The following is a 20763-nucleotide window of genomic DNA, read 5'->3' on the forward strand; positions in this document are numbered from 1 at the left end:
TAATGGAAGGCACTAAGACGTCTCCAGCAGGAACATCGCCAGTCTGAGTCCATCCCGAGTCCCTCTCCGTCTGCTGAACGAGACGCGGGAGGTGAGGGAAGTCATTTCCTAGAGTTCAGGATTTGCAATTTGCATTCTATAATCTCCCGGCCATTTACCAGCAGATAATTTGTCATGGTTTGCTTTAGCTGTTTGTGATATTGATATTTATTATGCAAATTGTATTTCCTACCACTCATTGTCCTCACCCTCAGAATGCTCGAATTATTATAAACCTGTTTAGTTAATACGGGTTGTCTCAATTGATGTCTGAGCCGCAGCGGGTCGCAATGTGTGATATCGTGCAGGGGGGCTGCGCGGAGTAAGTGGGGACAGGGACACAGGACACGCGGATACAGGACGGCACAGCAGCCAGTGGAGCTCCTCTGCTGTGTTTAGGGGGGCTGGGGTCCTCCTGGAGAGGAGGGAATTTGGGGTCCCAGCATAAGACAAGCGCTTTCTCACTAACTGGGGTGCAGCTGGCTTAGTTACGGAATTGTCACGGCTATGGCGGCCCTAAACTCTGCGTGTTGAGCAGGAAATAGACGTTTGGCGTGGCTGTGGAGCAGAAAGGCTTGTCATCATGGGAGAGAGAGACTGGCACGGGGAGGCGGCGATACAGCGAGGAGTGATGCCCCAAACCAAGTCCCAGGCAGAGCACTTTGGGTTTTCTCGGGTGTGAAACCAGCCTGGTTTCACATTCCAAAGGGTGAAAGCTCTCTCCAGCCCCGCAGTGTGACTCAGTGCTCGCCCCGGGCGGTTTTAACCTCAAGCTTGGCAGAATCTGGGATGATAAAGTTGAACTGACAATTCGCCTGCCTCAGGTTAACTTGGAATAACCTAATTAATAAGGTTGGGAATATTTGACATCCTCTGCGTTTGCTCCATTAACGCTTGCGTGGACCCGCTGTCAGCGATTCTATGGTTCCATTCCCGGAGCCGTGGGTGGGAGGAAAGCTTGGCTCCTTCCCGAGCGGGATAAATCCCCCGGTGACCCCGGCCGCTCCGTTTGCCGAGCGTTACGGTACAGCCGAGCACTCGGGGGAACGGCAGGGGACAATTCCGGGGCTTTACTTGTGCATTTGCTCCGTTTGAATCCGTTGCGTGGGTGAGAAATCCGCAGAAAAGGCGGATTGGTTGCCGGGCTGCGGTTACCGAGCCCCGATCGCCGCCGCCGGGGGGCTCGTGGGCTCCGGCCCCTCGGCTGCCCCGGAGCCGCCGAGGCTCAACACCGCCTCCAGCGGCGCGGGGCCCGGCACCGGGGACACGATCCCGGCAGGAGGACGCGCGGGGGCAGAGACGGGGCACAGACCCCGGGGGGAACAACGCGCTGCTGAACGCGGGGGTGCTGATACTCCCGGGACGGAGAGCGCGCCCGCGGGGGGCACCGCGGGAGGAGGGATGCGGGGTGCTACGCAGGGAGGAGGACGCGCTGGGGGGTGGGAGGGGGGCACGGGACCCCGGGAAAGGGGGGAGGCTGGGAACGCGGTGAAAGCCGCGGGCCGGGCGCGGGGCTCGGCGGCGGTGCGGGGCCGGGCGGTGCGGGGCTCGGCCCCGCCATGGCGCTGCCCGCCCGCCCGGGGGTCGGGCCCTGCGCGGCGGGTCCCACCCGCACCCCCGGGCCGCGCGGGGCGGTGCGCGGGGCGTGCCGCCGTGTCCCCGCCCTGTGACGCGCCATCTCCCGCGGGCGGTGCGCGGCGGCGGCAGAGCGAGGCAGGTGCCGGCGATGGCGGGTCGCGCCCAGCCCAGCGGCCCCGCGGGCAGCGGCGCCCCGGGGCTCCTCCCGCTGCTGCTGCTGCTCCTCTCCGCCGCCGCCATCATCCCCAGAGGTAGGAAGGACGGCGGGCGGGCGGCCCCGGGGCGGGCGGCGCGGGGAGGGAGGTTCGCGTTACGTTAGCCCCGGTCGCGGCGAGTCCGGGGCGAGCCCGCCCGCCCCGCGTCGCCCCGGACCGTGCCCGGAGCGTGCGGTGGTCCCGGGGAAGCGCCCCGGGCGGTGGCGGCGGCAGCGGGCGGGCTCACCCGTGCGTGGAGCGGGCGGCCGCCGCCGGTTTCCATGGAAGCGGCTTCTCCCGGTGCCCGGGGGGGTCATCAGCGGCCCCGCAATTAAAAACTAATTGCTTTGCGCGCCCCCTCTATGCCCCCCCTCTCCGCCCTCCCCCGGTGTTTGCGGCGGCGCGGGGATGCTGCGCCCCTGCGGGAGCGGGGAACCTGTTGAAATCTGAGTGGAACTTGCGCGACGCTTCGCTCTCCCTCTTCCTCTCCCTCCCTTCCCTCCCCTCTCTCTCCCCGCTCTGCTCTCTCCCCCGGTGCCCCCTGCCGCAGCGGCTCCCCCCGCCCAGCCGGGCGCGCTCGGGGCCATCGCCCGGCTCGGGCGCTGCGGCTGGAGCGGGCGCTAATTAACTGAGCCTAACGAAGCCCCCCGAGCGGGGCCGGTTGGGTCCCGGCCGCGGCACCCTCGGGGTGCGGTGTCCCCGGTGCGTTGGGCGAGCCGCCCCGCCAGCCTGGCATCGCTCCCCGCCCAGCCCGGGAGCCGCGGCTGCGACCCGCGCTCGTGTCCGATGGCTTCGGTTCGAGCACCCCCGTTAACGCCGTTCGCGTTTCCAGTATGTCCGTGGGGCGGCACGGGGCCACGCGGCCGAAGGAGCGGGTGCCGTGTCCGGGATGTTTAGGAAGAACAAGAGGCCATTGAGCGATCTGTTGAATCCCGCTCGTTGGAAAGGGGGGACGAAGGGGCCGCCAGCCCGGCGAACAAAGAGCTTTATTCACAGCCCGTGTACATGTCCATGCCTTCCCCGCTCTTCCCGGGCGGCTTTTTTGATGAGGTGCTGATGGGGGAGAGCCGGGGTCGTTCTCGGCTCGTTCTCGCCGCGCCCGGGGCGGGGGCCGGCTCCAAGGGCTGCGCTCCCCGGCTCGCTCGGTTGCGCCGGGCGGCCCCGAAGGGCGACTCTGCCCCGATCCCGGCGCTCCGCAGCCCCGAGCCCATTCCGGGGAGCCGGAGCGATGGAAAGAGGAGCCGCGGCGGCGGCTCTTAGCGCTGCGAGCCGGGGAACGCTCCGCTCCGGCTCCCCCGCGCCCGGGATTCCTCGGTCGGTGTGTTGTAGCTTCCCAGATCTCTCGTCACAAGGCGTTGTTGGTGTGTTTGATGTTTTTCGCTGCCTGGTGGGTCTCCCGTCGCTGTGACCTGGCGACCCTGGTACTGAGAGACGCCCAGATTGGAAGTACGAGCCCTGCTAGGACGGCCGCGTTCATCCTTTGTTTTGTTGTCTTGCTCACCTCAAATTCTCTAAGAGCAGTTTTTAACCGGAGACCAGAGTGATCGTCCGGCAGGCTCAGCCTGTTCACCGCTGCCCAGCCAACGGGCGGAACTGTGATTTGGGATCGCGGAGCTGCTGAAGGGAAACAAAAGCAGGGCTGGATGCTGGCTCGCAGCGGCTGTGCCTGACCCGTGCAGCGGGGTGAGCTGAGGTTGTGATGCTTTAGTGGAAGACAGATATTTTGTGGTTGTGGTGCTGTGTCGTGAATCGCGGGATAAAATCACACACTGTCTATGTTTAGGCAAAATTTCCTTACAGTTGAGGACCGTTTTTTCCCCCCCATTCCCCCCCTTTTCCGAGCTACCAGCGTTAGCCTCAGCGTTCTGCCAGGAGAGGATCAGAATTAGCGTGTGGCAGCAGCGCTGCGCGCAGAGCTCTGCCGCTGTGTCTCCCGCACGGTTGCCACCCGAGGCACAGCAGTGCCAGCGCTGTGTCACCGCCGTGGTGGCACCCCGTGCTGCGGGTTCTGAGGGTTCTGCTGCCTCCTTTCAGGGAGGCCATCGGAGCCAGCGATAGGCAGCGGTGAGACCTGGTTTGAGCTGAGCCGGCAGCCTGGGATGAGCCTGTGCGATGGGGCGGATCCGTGCGTTTCCGCGGTTCCTCGCCAGCTGCTCCCGATGCTTTGCGGTTGACGGAGCCCCCGATGCCCCAGTGCAGCAGGGCGAGCGCTGAGGAGAGCTCTCGGCTGGCTCGGGGGCTGTCGGGCAGCGCCGGGCTGGGGCTCGGAGTCTGTGTGCACCGGCACTCGGCGCTCCACGGGGAGCAACTTTCCAGCAGAAGCCGCAGGAGATGTTTGGAGACGGCGTGGAGCTGCGACCCGGCCGTGGCACGGAGCTGCGAGGGGCTGGCCGGGGGAGGCTGTGGCCGCAGTCTCCGTGTCTGCCCGCACCGAACCGGCCGGGAGAAGCCCCCCGTGAAGGCAGCGAGCGCTCCCAGCGCGGCTGCGCTGAGCCAGGCTCCTTTGTAAACACCGAGCGAGTTTCCAAGGAGCCTTTGCCTGCGAGCAAGGCGAGTCTGCTCGTCCCTGGCCTTCAGCAACACGCGCTGCGCTCTGCATGCGACGCAAACACCGGCGGGGAAGGGGCTGGGGAATAAAGTGATCCATCTGGGTCGCAGCTTGGGCTCATTTGTCTTGCGTGTAGGCAGTGGAGCCCAGGTTTATAAGCGCGACAATCTGGTTTGAAACCGCTGCCAAGGAGGCTCCTGAGGATGGGAAGGCGAGGAGATGGCTCTGCTCCGTGCATGCTCTGCTCTGAGGAGGGGGCGGCTGTCGGCCCCTTCTGCAGGATGGACACCCCAGGGTGGATGGTGCTGGGATGGACACCCCAGGGTGGATGGTGCTGGGATGGACGCCGCCAGGATGGGCGCTGCTGGATGCCCCCGGCGCGGGTGGCCGCTGCTGGTGGCTGCGGTGACAGGAGGCCGGAGAGGAGCCGCGCTGCCCCGGGGACCCCCGGCCGTACCCGCGGCCGTTCTGCTGATGCTGCGCTGCCGTCGCCTTTGTTTGCCTCGCGCTGTCTTTCCTGGTGTGTAAATAAAGAAGGCTTTGTAATCAAACAGCGCTGGCTCCTCGGCCGGGCGCTTGGCGAGCCTTCCCCCGGCCCTGCCAGGACCGGTGGGGCCGTGTCTGTGCCACCGGTGAGCTCTCTGCCCTATTGCTGGGTGGAAAATGGGTCAGCTCCTTAACCCTGCGCCTGCCTGAGGCCACCCGGAGGAACACCCGTGTTCCAGCCTGGATACACCCTCCGTTTGAATGGACCATCCAAGCGCTCCTCAGAACACACTTGCTCGTGAAAAGCAAACCCACCTTCCTGCGTGTAGGCAGAGTTTTCTGGATGTTTCTCTTGAATGGCTGTTTTTCTAGGGATTATTGTCAGACTTTGCATAGGGGTTTTGGCAACCTGTTCCTCTTCTGGGTTTTGGTGGCAGTTGGTGGTACTTCTGTCAGGAAAGAGGGGGCTCCCTCCTGTATCCAAGCATTTCGGCTCCTGTCTGCGGCTCCAGATCCGAGCAGGCTCCAGGAGCGGAGCGTGAGGCTGCAGCCTTCCCTGGAGCTGAGCCAGGAAGCGAATACTTAACGCAGTGGTTTGAGAGCACAAGCAAAGCTGGACACGCAGCCGGTGTCTGCTGAGAAATCGGATGCTGTGTGTTAGAAAAATTAAGTTGTGCTTGTTCCTCTGGGGGACAGTGTGAGGTGCAAACCCACCGGCGCTAAATAAAGGGACGCTGTGGAAACCTGCCACAAAGGAGAGACCCTAGGTGGAATGTTGTAATTAGGAGTGGTATGTACTTGTTTAAGTTCCATAAATCAGTCTCCTTCCCGGGATGTAATTGCACGCTGCAGAGAGCAGCTGCTGCTGCGGTTCCTGGGGAGCTCCACCACAAATGCTTTGAAGGTCGCCCAGCGTGGGCTCAGGCGCTTCAGGGCAGCGTGCTGGGGAAAAGGGTTGGTTTGGACGTGCGGCAGGCGAGCTGGAAGGGAAGAACGGCACGAGGCTTCGCCCTCAGCTCCGGTGACTGGAACGCAGCGAGCTGTGGGCCTGGCCCTGCCCCGCCGAGATGAGCCGGCGTTTGCGGTTCAGCCACGAGCTGGATTTAGTTATTCCAGCGTTTAATTTGCAAGGGCAGGGTGAGCCCCAGCCGCGATACTGTGGCTGCAGGCGACTCCTGTGATGGCCCTGCCCACGTGTGACCACCACCCGCCTGCTGTCAGCCGTTTTTGCTGTGAAAACAGCTTTTCTTCTTCGCAGCGTCCTCGTTACCTGTTGAACCTCTAGGCTTTCCTGCTGTGTGGCACATCAGGCTCTCGCATCTTTGCGGGGTGTTGAGTTGGGTGTTGGGCCACCCCACAAACTGCTGTGTGCTGCTGGATGAAGCTCTGAAAACCTGAGCCTCGTGTCAGTGTTCTTCACCCCCTCCAAATTCCAGCGAGGAATACAAACCCCCGAGGAGATTTGGTTCTGGGGGTTTCTCGGGGCCGTTGCTGTGCCCACACCACGTATGTGTCTGGTGGCTGCTTGCATTTAAAATGCTTGGCTGGGTTATACCAGGGACATTTGCTGCCCTTCCCTCCTGGTTATTTTAGACCAACAATGTCCCTCTGTGGGGTTGGGCTGGCTATTTTTACCCTGTGGTGTGGTTTTAGTTTACTGTGTTCTTCTGTGGTTTAAAAACTCGAGCATTACAAAGACTCTGCCCTTACCAAGTTCTCAAGGTGAATCAGTGGAATATTTGATACCCCATTAAGTTCCAGCCTGAAGGATCAAAGAGGTACTTAGGCACATCTCTTTGCTCAGAGATATAAAACTTTTGTGGGCTGTAGCTTAAATGGAAAATGTCTTTAGTTTTGCTTTTTTAGGTATTTTTTTGTCCCTGGAAGTGCTGGCAGCTCCTCGGTGTTGTCGGTTTGCTGACAGTCTCACACGCAGGTGCTGCCTCTGGCAGGTCTGTGGTGGCTTTGCTTCGGTCCTGCCCGTGTTTGTGGGTCCTACCCAAATGACCCAGCCCTGGTCCTCCCCTTCCCTCTTAGTGGCAGTTCCAGCATTGGAGGGGGAATAATCTCTTTACGGTAAATGACTGCCAGTATTTTTTAAACCCCAGGTGTGCATTTGGCAGTGGGAAAAAGTTGTGTTGGAAAGTCTCCTCCTCTGCCAGTCCCAGCTGTGAAGTCTGCCCTGAGCAGTTACACTCCTGGCTTGAGCCTTCCCTAGGAAATGTCCCGTTTTCTGGAGCCCTTGGCTGAGCAGCAGCAGCCGTGGGGGATGGAGATCTCTGCTGCAGGTCAGGGAGATGCCAGCGAGCCATCAGAGCCAAGGCTGCCCACAGGGTCACCTCCTAAAGTTGTGCTCAGACTTGAGGAGCTGGGTGTATAAACCCCTGGGTTCAGGTTGCGTCTGGAATAAACCGCCCTGGTCTCGTGGTGTCCTCTTTTAGCATTTAGTGAGTGCCTGATTGTGATTTATGATCTCCTCCAAGGTCTGCTTCCAGGATGGAAATGACATTGCATTCCCCACGTTGTCCCAGGGCTCTGACTGGAGCTCTGCAGTGGGGCCTTCCCTTCACAGAGAGGCACTTGGGTGCTGATCCCAAATGTGGTGATTCTTGGACCGGAGAGATCTCAACATCTGGTACAGAAACAGGCCTTTTTGTTGGAGCGGGAATGCTGTTCGTAGAGGTGAATTTTTCATGGACATGAGACTATCCTGGGGTTTGGCAAGCTCCAGCAAGGCTGGGAGTGCTGGGTGGGGACCCCTGGGGTCCTGGGGACCACTGGCCTGTGTGACCCCTCGTCTGCGGGGCGGGTGCATCCCAGACCCCTGCTGCCGTCCAGCTCTTGCTGTGTGTATCCCCTCTCCAAAGCGTGACAGCAAGAGAGAAATATGAAGCAGCAAAGTGACATTCCCTCCCTGCCTCCCCTTCTCCCCCCGTGCAGCAATAGAAATACGAGGCTGAGTCTGCAGCGTCAAAAGAGAGATCAGAGTAATCGGATCAAGCATGAGGAACTGCTTGTTGCCGCTTCCCTGTTTTTAAATGAGGCTGCCTGGCAGCTTCCCTGGCAGAGCACTTTCAACATTACTCGTGTTCAGCTTTGGAGCTGGGGTTGCAGCAAAGTCGGGCTCTGAGAACTGGGCTGGAAAGGGAACTTCCTGCGTCGCCTCTGGGCTAACACACAGACATAAAGGCTCCCTGTGCCCCCACGGCCCTGGTTTTGTAGCCAGGCACATCTGTCCTTAATTCTGCAGGGAGAGCATCTCACTTCATGCATTTATCACAGTGATGCTGCTCTGGGATGTGCTCCGTGATGCCAATGCATCCCTGACCTTGGAAAAGCACGGTGACTTTCTCCAAAGCCATTCCCGCCTCGCTGCCCTGGTGTGGCACGGGGTAACTCTGGGCAGCAGCTGCCCGTTGTCTGTGGAGAGGTGTTGAAATGCTCCAGCTGGGTCAAACCACGGGGGGAGAGCTGCTGGCTCAGCTGCAAAGGCTTCTCTTCACGCAGTGTCTGTGTGCTGGCTGGGTGCAGGTGGACATCCATCCATCCATCCATCCACACACTCACCCAGCCCAGTCCTTAGTGCTGGCAGTGCTCCAGGGTATCTGGACAGTCACCTGCACTGCTGCAGTGCCTGTGGTCACAGAAACCCTGTATTGCTCCGGGGAGTTTGGTTGTGGGGTTGTTCAGCTAATCCTAACTGGTTTCATGGTAATGAGAAGCCGAAATATTGACATTTAGAGAGCTGTTGCTGTAGTTGGGTTTGTTTTGCATTCTCATTCTGAGCTATTTTGCTTGAAAACATGGTTGGAAGGATTTGTCTGTGCTCCCATTGCCTCTTTGACATCTTCATTTGCCTTGGCTGATGCAGACGTGATGTTAGAAGCTTGGTGGAAGTAGGGACGCTCCCAAGGGTTGCCCCTCCTGCTTTTCCCACTCTGGATGGAATTAGTTGCTGTTTTCAGCTGTTTGAGGACAGGCCTTGCCGTGCAGTCACAGGCTCTTTTAAGCAGGAAGCGTGCTGTGCCGGTTTGGGTGTCAGCAGCTCTCTAGAAGCCTTCGTGCCGAGATCCTCGCCTGCCCTCCTCGGGGAGGCTCTGGGTGAGGGGGGTAGCGGTGCCCAGATCCCGGTGACAGCCTGACCGGGCTCCCTGGCGCTGGGGGAAGCCGGTGACAACCATCAAACCCCGAATGCTCATGGCCCGTCAGCTCTGTCGAGCGGAGCTGCTGGGGACGGGTGGTTTGCTGGGACTCCTCGCAGCCAGCCAGCTTTCCCAGGGTGGGCGCAGCAGGAGCGAACGAGGCCGGAGCCCTGCTTGCCTGGGGAAGAGCTGTCGTGGTGTGGGCTTGACAGCAGCTGCGGGTCTCCAGGCGGATTCGTTCCTTTGCCGCCCTCGTTTGTTGCCGCGCAGTCTGGAGAAGCAGCGTGCGGTTTGCCGGCAGGATTGCTGTCCTGGAGGGCGGGAGGCAGCGCAGATCCCCGCCTGGAGCAGCGCGGGCTGTCGGGCTCTGTGACACCCCTGTCCCTTGTGGGTGCGTGCGGTGGCTCGTGCTGGGATGAAGCAGGACCTGTGTAACCTGCTCCTGCTTCTTGTCCCTAGTCGCTGCTGGAGGGTGGATGCAGGGAAGATTTCTCTTGGTGCATGAAACGTGAGCATGATTTCTCCTTCGGCACTTTCCTCTTCTGCCCTTCGTTTGCTGTGATTTTACAGACTGCTTGGGGTGAAGGCTGGCATCGTTCAGCGTCTGTGTCTGCAGGGTCACGACACACAATGGCTTTTCCTGCCCTGTCACGGTTAAAGACCAGCTTTCCTCAGCTCCGGTCTGTGGGTGGCTCCAAAGGAGACGTTACTCATCCCCGAGTAGGCAGAGCCACCGAAGGTGAATCCCACGCTGAGGTTGCTGAGCTCTGTCCACACAAACAGCTTTTCCTTCGATTTAAAGGTCTTACACCCTTAATCGTTCCGTAGAATCTTTAACAGAAGGAACAGGTTTAATCAACTCCCTGAATCCATAACTGCCAGCTACTGCTTCCTCAGCACGAGGAGCAGAGTCGCGCCTCTCCCTGGGAAGGGTGGAGATTAAAGTGGGATAGACGGGAGATTAACGGTGTTCCCTCCAGACGTCGCCAGGGAAAGGGGGAGACGCTCCGAGATGAGGAAGAAAGGAAACACTTGGAGGCAAATCACTTACTGCTCTGTGGGAATCCGTGGAGCCTTGTAAACAGAGGGTTTACAGCAAACCCGGTGCTGTGGCTCTTAAATCACTCTGGGGGAATTTTGGATGCACAGCTAAAGGATGAACTCGATCCTCCAGGCTCTCGTTAGCAAGTTCCTGGATCCAAAATTTTCACGTTAACACGGCACGATGTGTGTGGAATGCAGCTCGGGAAGGTCGGTCCCGCTGTCGGGTTTGGGATGCTCTGGCTTGTGTTGAGGTTTCCTGGATCTGCTGTTCTCATTCCTGTTTTGGAAAGGGGAGGTTTAGCAAGAGTCCCATTAAATGGGATATCAGTGTTTCCTACAGAATAAATATCTTGTAGGCAACCTGCTGTATTCACCAGTCACTGTTTCTTCCTCTCCTTCCCCTCGTGCACTGCACCCCTCTAAATCTGATTTCTTTGGACAAGGCAGGATAAGGATATTAAATTAGTTCTCTGTGGGTGACGGGGGTCTGTGGGAGTGTAAAAATCCTGTCCAAAAGTAGGGAGTGGCTGAAACGATCCTGCAGGAAATAAATGAGGATTAAAAAGCTATTTTCAGGCTGGTCATTTGCTTCTTCCCAGGGAGAGCCCAGTGGAGTGGCCAATCCAGTGGATATCCTGAGGGATGAGGGGATTTTGTGCTGGAATTAATGTGGATGTTGGTGGGTGTGCATGGACAAGGAGGATATTGGAGGAAAGTGGTGGGATCATTCCCTTCTCCTTCTGGATTTCACTGCCCAAAGAGCAAATCTTGCTGAAAACTGTCCCTGAATCCTCTGGGAAACCTTTGGAAATGCAGCTCCTCGTTGCTTTATGTAAAATGTCTTTGTAGCAGTTGAGGATGCCAGCGTCCATTAAAGACACAATCCAAAGCCATGTGAGAGTTTTAATAACTTGGTATTTATGTTGTGCCAAAAAATCCAATTACATACGGAATTACTTTTCCTTTGTAAAGGTCTGGGAAAGCGTTTGCCTAAACTGCTGTAGAAGCGGCATTTCAGTGAACCAGCTGAAAAGTCATTTTTGTCAGTTTAATGGGTGTAATAAAATGGTCTGTCTTGGGGGGGGGGTGAGGGAGGGGGACAGAAAAGCCTCTCTGAAATTGGGATCTCTTAATTTTAAATTGGTTCCTAGGATTTATAAGGACTGCAAAGGCAGATGGAGAGGGAAGAGCTCTGGGTAGGTGTTGAAGCAGCTTGTCCCTGTTTTTCTCAGAAATATACAGACCCCGTAGAGGAAATATTTACGAAATGGGCATGAAATTCACACGTATATACAGAAATGCACAAAGGGTGTTGTGGATGGCTGAGGGCTCACGGCTGTACCAGGCAGGGTGGCCCTGGGGCTCTGCCGTCGTGTTCTCAGCGCTGTCACTGATCTTGGGGTGCCGTCAGTGCTTGTTTCCCACCCAACGCGGTTTTGTTTGTCTGGTCTCCTCTTGGCGCAGCTTTTTGCAGCCTTCATTTGTCCAGACTATCAGCATGCAGAGGAGAGCTGCCTGGTATTTACATGATTTAGTTGTAAATATGGTTAAGTGTTGATAGATATTGTTGTCATAAGTGCTTACAGCTCCTGGACTGATTACTGAATTTCTTATGTGGAAATCTGTACAAGCTCGGCGTGCGAGCGGCTTCCCAAGGGAAGTGCAAGGAAGGAGCTTGTGGTTTCCATGTGGAAATCAAAGCCCAGATGTGGCTGGAGTGGGTGAATTTATGGGGGAAGTATTGTCGGGTTTGGCTGGCAGCAACTGGGGTTCCGAGGCTGTGATGGGGGGAGAATAAAAGGCTCTTGTTCCCTGTTTTTGTGGGAACAGATGCTGTTCTGTGCAACAACTATTCGGGGCTGATATGCATAGGGAACATCTGTAGGGTTATACACCAGGGGCTCAGGCTGAGGGATGTTCGTCACTGCCACTGGGCTGAGGGAACAAATGTGTTATTAGCTGGTAGTTTTATTTTTAATCGACGCATGGGCTCTGCTTGAACCGCCCTTGTTTAACAGTCTTGTTTCCAAAATGTTTTACATCCCTACTCAGAAACCTGAATTTGCAAGCGAGTGTTTCTGGGAAACGTCTCTCTGAATGCAAAAAAGCCTGGATTTGGCAGAATCCTCTCCAAAGGGTGAGGATTGTGGAGGGCTCTGCGATCTCGATCGTGGTCTCGAAAACCTCTGGATCTCGTGTGTTTGCCCACGGAAGCGGAGATTTGTGCGGGTGATTTGGAGTTCCGAGGTGGGAACGGTTATTAGGATAAAACATGGGAGGAGAGGCCGGTTGTGTTGTGTGTGGAGGGGATTTGTGGATGTGATGTTCGGCTCAGAGCTGAATTTAGGGCAGAGATAAAAGCCTCTCCCCACCCCGACGTACTTCTCCGCGTAATGCCAGCGCTTAAATCCTCGCAGCGCGGGCTGGGCTCCGGCTGTGGGAAGGGAGCCTGGGAGCTGCGCCCCGGATCCCCCGGCACCGCCGCCTGTCGCAGCGCCGCGCGCGTGAAGCGGGAGGCAGCACGTCCGTGCCCGCCCTCCCTGTTCCTGGCTTTGGAGCTGCTTCCTGGGCAGCACGGGCGAGTTGGAAGGAGGCTCTGCTCCTTTCCAGGCAAAACCTGTCCCTTCGGAGGGAGCTGGGGCGGCGGCGCTGGATCCGCAGCCAGGCTTGGCAGTCGCTCTGCCTGTCAGCCCCTTCGTTCGGGACTGTTTTGCCTTAAGGGGGGAAAATCCCCGAGAACCCTTCACTCGTGGGGTCAGGAGGGAAGGGAGAAGAGGAGCCCCGAGTACTTAGTATGGGCAGTGTGAGCTTTGCGGAGTCACACATCCAGATGGATTACATGAGGAACTTGACATCTTGTTTAAAAACAAATCATTCATTATGTAGCAGTGAATAATCAAGCATTACAGTTTCATCTCTGGAGGTTCCTTTTTTGGTTGGAATTTTGATAGTTCAGTAATTAAAAGCTGTAAGCTATTACACTGTCTACATGTTGATCAATTGGTAATTAAAAAGTTGATGATAGATATGGTATTTCATGGGACTGGTTGGTTACGGTCAGATTTCCTTCGTGTGTTTTGAAAATTGTCGTTTAACTTAACACTTAAACGTTTTTCAATATTCATGGGCTGTTTTACTTGATTTTTATAAATGCCTTTTAATGATCACAATTTGCATATGGTAATTTAGAATCAGATAATCGTGTAGGTTAGAAAAGCCCTGTAAGTTCATCGAGTCCAGCCATTAACGCAGCGCTGCCAAGGCCACCACTAAATCACGTCCCCAAGTGCCACATCCACACGGCTTTTAAATCCCTCCAGGGGGGGTGACCCCTCTAGGCAGCCTGTGCAGGGCTGGACAGCCCTTTAAGGGAAGGAATTTTGCCAATATCCAGCCTAAACCTCTCCTGGCGCAGGAGAAGCCTGTGGATGTGCTGAGCCCCTGGCGGCTGGAGGTGAGTTTGATAACACAATCAGGGAAAAAGCAGTCCAAAATGAAGGAGAACTGGGTTGGTAATGGCCTCCGTGATGGAAGATTCATTGCTTCAGGAGTCTAATCTGAGACCAAAATGAAGCCCAAACCTGACAGTCTTCAGAGCATAATGCGAGATTTACTGCTCTGCCACTTTCAAGAGATTAAAAAAAACAAACAAGCAGCCACCCTCCAAACCGCCCTTCCTGCACCTGCAAAACTTGGGAAAAGCCAAGGGGTTTGGCTTCTTTTGAGCAATAAAACCCCCAAGATAACTCCCAACAAAATGTTTTTGCCCTGTGTTTGCCAAGGCTTGCAGAGTCCTCTTCCTAACGCCTGCGGCCCCACGTGGGGCTGCTGAGGGGGGTCGATTTGGGGTGGCTGTGGCAGTGAGGAGTGTGATGGTGTGGTGAGGAGGGATCCTCGCCCTGCTGAGCCCGTGCCCAGCCCTGGTGGTGGATGGTCCCTCCTGGAAGCTGCTGCCAGGGCGTTGGGAATGCTGGAGCAGCCCCTGGCTGGGCTGGTGCTGGTGTGGGGCTGGCACCGTGCCCTAGCTGAGCTGCAGCCCTGGCACTGCTCACCCAGCTCGGCGTGCACAGGGACAGCTCTTGGAGGTCCCTGCCGGCCTGATCTGGCAGGAAGCACCTTCCCATGGAGCCTGTGAGTCCTGAGGAAGCCTGGAATGGCAGGGGAGCTCATCCCCAGCTGCACGCCTCAGGAGGCGCCTGGTTTGCCTCCTTCGTGCTGATGCATCCTTGGCACTGGACTGGTCCAAGGAGCCAGAAAGCGAAAGCTCCAATCACTGGATCCTTGCAAAGGGGGAACCCCTTCCCAGCCCTCAGCCCTGATCCCCGGGATGTCCTTCAGAACTCCAGGATAGTGCTCTGCATCCTCCTGGTGGTGTCAGTGCCTGTAGTGGCTTCACCCGCTCGCTGGGGACAGGGACAGCGTTGGAGCGACCGGTTCTGCTGGAGATGGAGTCAGAATACCAGTGCACCACATGTCCTGGAAAGCCCTTGGTTTAAAAACCACTTTGTCCTGAGACACTTGTTGCTTTGTGACAGCTGGTTCCAGTAATTTGTTTTTATGGGGCAGTTTGTAGTAAATGAATGACACGTTGAATATTTTAGTGAGATTTTAGATTATCTAAAGAATGTTTTCCGGTTTACTAATTGGTAGATAATGCTGAATACATTGATGCTGACATGAGCAAATGGATGTAAAATGATTTTGAAGCGAGCCTCATTAGAAGATGCTCTAATTCAGTCAACAGGAGATGTCAACTCGTGGCCGCGCACACTCGGACCCGACTGTGTGACGCTGGCTTTTCCAGGTCTGTATTAATTACAGGCAGACGTGGGGCTCTTGGTGAGGCTCGTTACAGCCCTGCTGACAGGTTCTGTGCGTTGCCCTGTTAGAAGGCAGTAAGTGAGTAATTAGTGATCTTGAAGAGCTCCTTTTGGCCTCTGTGCCATCCTCAGCCAGGCAAGGGTTGACTTTTTGAATCAGACTTTCTCTGGAAAATACCAGAGAGAAGTGAACCAGGGGTGGCTGCGGGTGACAGAAGGTGTGTCAGGTGGGCAGGGTGCCCAGGTGAGTTTCTGGAGGCAGGCACTGGGTTCAGAAGGTTTTCTAAAGGCCTGACTCTCCTGGTGTTACATGAGCGCAATACACTGCGGTGTGCCGGGTGTTCCTTGGTGATCAGATCCTCAGAGTGGCTCCTGATGAGCAGTGACAGTCCAAAAGCATCTTGCTTTAACCCCAGAGAGGAGGTGGGTTTTGTTGTCTCCTCAGGTAATAAATCCCTGCGGTGTCTGGTGCTCCAGGTCCCATTTATTGTAGAGAGCAGGAGATTTTTCACTCCCCCAGATTAGGATCTGCCGTTTTTTGGGTCTTCCATCAATAAAATTAACTTTTCCCTTTCTCTGTGCATCTGTGAAGGATGTTGCTTTGCTCTCTTGCAGGCAGTGTCTGAAGTTTGGCGTTCATAAAGCTGGATTTGCTGAAATCTCTTGTTTTCGTTCCCTGGAGACAAAGGGGGCAGTGGGTGCCTGTGCAGCTGCAGCCCAGTGTTAACCCTTTGTCCTTCAGGCTTTGTTTTGTGTGAGACATCGTGGGGAAGGTTCTACCAAACGTGATAATTCCATAGGAAAAATCCCCTGTCTCATGGATTTGGAAATGCTCAGAAGTTGAGGGATTTCTGTGAGGTGATTGATTCTCAAAATGCAGCCAAGTACAGTGAGCATCGAGACTGGGGGAGCCCCAAACCACCCAACCTGACCAAAACTTGTCTGAGTAGAAATGGAGCAGTTTGGGGTTAACTTTTCTGGGAGTGAGTCCTCAGTTTCCCGAGGCTGATCTCTGCAGGCACGTGGTGGATAAAAGCTGCTGCGGGAAGAAAATGAGGGAGCAGAGTCCTTTACCAAAGCCGCTTTCCAGGCAAAGGATGACCAGGAAAAGCTCTTCCAAAGGGGGAGAAAACCTCAAAAAACCCCAGGCAATCAAGTTTCAGCTTTCCCCTGTCATCACAGGCTTGCCAGGGGCATTCAGATGGTGGCTGGAGCCTTGCTGAATTCTCACTAATGTCTAAAATTAATCAAAATGAGCGTTATCCATTTAGTGCACGATCCCTTCTGTGGGCTGCGTGTAGGCATAATCGAGGGATGCCAAATGTATTACAGTACCTGGGATATTTGGGGATATTTTTATTCTACTTCAAGTAATCTGCAAGATCTGATATGAGGAGACACAAAAGGTTAGTTGAAAGCAGACAAGAACTGAATCATTGACTTGAGGAGGAACTGCATTGTGCGAGCTGTAATGCTCCTTCTTATTCATTACTGCAATTATAATTATGGAACCCAAAGTATTTAATTGGCCTCCCAGACTCTTCACACTGAATAGATTGCATTGTTACCATTTAAAAAAAATATCCTCTTATGCATTGCAAATACATGTGCGTGTTGCTCTCTGGCTCTCAAGAGGTTTCTTTGTTTATGTGATGAGCGATTAACTGAATTAGGGATCTTTGCTGTGTTGTGTCAAACGAAAATCCAGCGGAAGAGGAATTCTTCCCGGATGTCAGGTGGTATTAAAAGCTCTAAAACCAAAACTTGAGGCGTTAAAACCGCCGAAACCCAGTGTAATCGGGGCTGTTAAGAGTTTTCAGAACTAGGAGGTTCTGGAGGGTGGAGGCAGCGAATTCCCCCCGCTCTGGTCTCATGGCAGGGGCGTGTGGGGCTGTGCCCAGGGTGATCCTGCCGTGGTTCAGCCAGGAAGAGCTGGCTCAGATTGGCTTGTTTTATGTGACTTTGTGTCTTGTGTGTGGAACAAACAGACGCGTTTAATTACCTAGGAGTAATTCCGTCCGCGGGGCTCTCGTGGGCCTCCAAATGCAGGCAAAGCCTGTTTGCTCTCCATTAACAGCAGAAAGGTGCGGAAAGGTTTGTTTTTCCGCCCTCATTCCGGCATCCCTCGTGCCTCTCAGGCAGCATTTATTGTCCTTCCCCGATCTTTTAATGCCTGCACAAATGGAAGGACAGTGAGTTTGGATGTACCCAGCTCGTAACTCCCCATCCAAACGGCTCTTTAATGGAGCGTTCCGCCGGAATTGCCGCTTCTCCTCCTTGGCTGATCCTCGCGGAGGGGCGGTGGGGGCCGGGGCTGCAATCGTCACACACAAAGATGCTGTGTGTAACACTTGGCAGAAGGACCTGAAATTGGATTACAAGCTCCTATTCCAGCAAGTAAACGTCCGCGGTGTTTTTTATAGCTTATCTCTATTCATCTCTGTTTGCAGGCTCCGCTTGCCAAGCGTTAATGTAAACACTCTATTTTGAGACGTCGGTCCATTTGCCTTCTGGAAATCCTTCTTTTATAAGGTGGTAGTAAAGTCTGTGCATAAAACCAAAATAGCTGTGTGGTCACGACTGCTCTGGTGGCGCGTGGCTGGCGGCGCTGGCCGCCTCACCTGGGCTCCTGGGGGTTACAGCTGGGGACAGGAGCAACCAGGCCGGGGGGACAGAGCTCTGTGTGCATCTGTAGATATGTGTATATGTGCATATCTATGATTTTCTCTCTCCCCAGTGAGGCTGGAGATCTCTGATGGTTGAATTTGAAAGAATTAAATTGACTTTCAGCTTATTGGACTTGCTTCCAGTACTCTCCTAGAAAGAGATTTCTTAGTGTTGGTGCTCAGTGCGGAAGGGATGGTGGTTCAAACTCATCAGGGGATTTAGGGGATGGTTTTATGGTATTGCTGGTTTGGCTGAAAAAATCATATATGGGAACATCACCTGAAAGAGATTAAAAAGAGAAAATGAACCAATTTTGTGTGTCCAGCCATGCAGTTGTGTGTTCTGGTGGTGTAATATGTTGCACAATATTTTGGAGGAAACTGTAAATTCTGGGAAACATGGCCTGGAAAATGTGCGAAGAATCCCGGCATTCTGTGAATGTGCAATCTGTGCAGCTCTCGGAGGGAACTGGGTGTCAAGTACTTAAGAATATTTACTGGTTCAGAGCCTTCTCGTGTTTATTTTGGGCTGCTTTGTGATTGGAAAAAAGCGTGAGGATTGAGACACTTCCTCGCCTCCTTTGGGAGGACAGACAGAAGTGAATGAGGAGATGAAGGCGGAACTTCCCAGCAGAGAGCTGTTTGTATGGGAATGAAATGAAAATGTGCCTTCATAGCGTCAGGAAATCTGTAAATAAAACCTGTTTTTCTTCCTCTCTGTTTGCTCCAGTTTCCTGAAAACTTGTTTACATATTAAAGGGTGTTAAACTGTCTTCCTTTGTGGCAGGTCTTGCTTAGAGCTGGGCTGAAGCACTGGGAATGAAAGGCTCCCACCACTGCTGTGGATAGTGGGCTGGCCTTGTGGCAGTCTCTGGGAATTGATTTGACAGGAAAAAGAAAAGATTCTTTTTATTTTCTGGCATTGCCATGGGGTCAGGGAGGGAAAGAAGGTACAGGAGAAGTTTCCTCCACCACGTAGGATAAGGGGACAGCCACTAAACAGGGCCCTTTCTGCTGCCCTCTGCTTGGCAGTGCTCCCTGAGATGGGAGTTTTCGGGTTGTTGCTGATGTTGGTGTAGCAGTGGTGTCTGGAGGAGCTTGTTCTGGTTTAAAATTTTTGCCCCATTGACCACAAGAAGAGAGGGGTGAGAGGAAGCACATCCCTGGAAGTGTTCAAGACCCAGGTTAGACAGGGCTTGGAGCAGCCTGGTCTAGTGGAAGGTGTCCCTGCCCATGGCAGGGAGTTTGGAACAGGGTGGTCTTTAAGATCCCTTCAAACCCAAGCCATTCCTGACTCTGTGTCACAGCAAAACCATGAAATTACATTAAATTTGAGACCCAGTTGTGGTGCCTTCAGAGGAGACTCATGGTCAGGCAGGAGTCTGTGACTGAAACCTGTTCAGGTGATGTTAGGAGTGGAAAGCCACACACAGCTCAGTCCCACTGCTCAATAAACACCTTTTTACTGGTCTGTAATACTTTGATGTCATGTTGGACTCGCAGTTTAGGCCTTGGTTCTGCAGCCCCCCTTGGCTCTCAGCCTTTGGGGCCTTGGGATCAGGTGTGCTCTTTGTGATGGCGTGAGCAATGTGTGCCATCAGCCTGGCCCGTGACAAATGGCAACTGTTGCTTAATTTTTATCCCCAATTATGTAGCTCCAGGACCCATTTTTCAGGTGGAATGTTGGAGCCATTAAGAAGAAATAAGCAAACTCTGCTGTATTCCATCATTTTTGGCAGGTACCCCGTGGTCTGTAGCCTTAATGTATGTGCATTTCTATGCAGGTATTTTTCATAAGGCTTTGTGCCTGGGACTGTTTGTAGCTTCACTCGCTGGCTTCGCTCAGGGCAGGAATGAGTGTAAAGTGAATCCCCAGCCTTGGGCTGCTGTGATACCAAACTGAGCGAGGAGCCAGAGCGTCCTTGCCCCTGTGCTAGGGGCGCAGAATTCCTGCCTGGTGTGGGCACGCAGGATTGCGGTGATTCCTGGGTGATTTGGCGTTTGCAGAGGTCGTCTGAGGGAAGCTGGGTCACCTTGGGACAGCTGGCAGAGGCTTGGCCTCGGCTGCTCCTCGGGTGACCTGGGCGGTTTTGGTGAGTGGCTTTGCTGGGAATCTGCCCCTGTGCTTTAAATGCGTTTGTGACCTTCCTAAGTGGAGGGAGCAGCTTCCAAAGTTTCCCTGATTCCCTAGCAGATGGATGGGTGGATATTCACATTAAAACACCCAGACCTGGGAGGGGCTGCTGAGCTGGTGGGATGTGTGTCTTTCCTTGCTGCTTTTGATGCACCACTTCCTCTAGAGAAAACGTGGGAGATTGGGATGTGTTTTGTTTTCAGAGGAGATTTTGTGACAAACTTGTCAAATTTGACCTCTTGAAAAACGGCAGAAGAAGTTTATCAAAACACTTGCGAGGTTAACGTCAGCTATAAACTGGCTTTTAGCACTGGGCAGCAGAGGATCCAAACAGCCTCTGCATTTAAAAAAATGCATCTAAAAACATCAAATTCTTCCTGATATGAGCACCCCAGATCATGGAAGGATGGCTGAAAGAGATTATCTTTATTTCTGGGATAGGATCAGAGCTATTAGATAATCTCTAATTTAGTTTTGAATGTCCTCCGTTTGCAGGGATCCGGTGACGTTCCCGGCAGCTTTTGCACGTGCTCATCTGTCCTGGCCCTTTCGTGTTTCTGAGTTCTACAGCTGTTGTGTTTAAACCTTCCTTGCTGCAGAGGTGTGTGCTGTGAAATTGCTCGCTGGGATTTCGGCAGGTGTGTGCAGATTGCTGGGGCCAGGCCAGAGCTCACCAGCTCTGTTGTGGCTTCCCAGCTCCAGCCTGAGCCAGGAGAGGAACAGGATTTAGCAAACTCCGTTCAAGATAATGTGATTTCCTGCAAAAGTCTGTATTTTTAGGATGTTTACTACAGAGGTCTGAAATTACGTGGGCAATTTGTTGCCCTTGACAAGAGAAAATGTATCTCCGGTGAAATTTCATACTAAAAGCAATCTTTTAATGGACTTTTCCTTCCGAGCTGGGTGCTGTAATGGCCCTGCCCGCGCTGTAAATCACCGTGCTGCTGTGCTGGGTGCAGCCGGGCTCGGGACGGAGGTTTCTGTTCTCTGGGGAGCTGTGAGCATCCCCTGCTGCCCAAACCAGTCCAAGGGGGGCTCTGTGCATCCCCTGCTGCCCAAACCAGACCCAGGGGGGCTCTGAGCATCCCCTGCTGCCCAAGCCGGACCCAGAG

At 54.6% G+C, this 20763-nt stretch overlaps 1 protein-coding gene across 8 annotated transcripts in view; it reads left to right on the forward strand.

The window, feature by feature from the left end:
- The first annotated feature begins 1762 nt into the window (after positions 1-1762).
- Positions 1763-20763, forward strand: part of CADM1 (cell adhesion molecule 1) — a 135089-nt gene continuing 116088 nt past the window's right edge. For all 8 annotated transcript variants that reach the window (XM_040085001.1, XM_040085003.1, XM_040085005.1 and 5 more), the window contains exon 1: positions 1763-1868. In XM_040085001.1, the coding sequence (XP_039940935.1) occupies positions 1766-1868 (103 nt within the window). In that variant the 5' untranslated portion in view covers positions 1763-1765. The remainder of the gene's footprint in view (positions 1869-20763) is intronic.

Source organism: Hirundo rustica, chromosome 23 (assembly GCF_015227805.2).
Source record: "Hirundo rustica isolate bHirRus1 chromosome 23, bHirRus1.pri.v3, whole genome shotgun sequence".
In the NCBI taxonomy this organism is placed as follows: domain Eukaryota; kingdom Metazoa; phylum Chordata; class Aves; order Passeriformes; family Hirundinidae; genus Hirundo; species Hirundo rustica.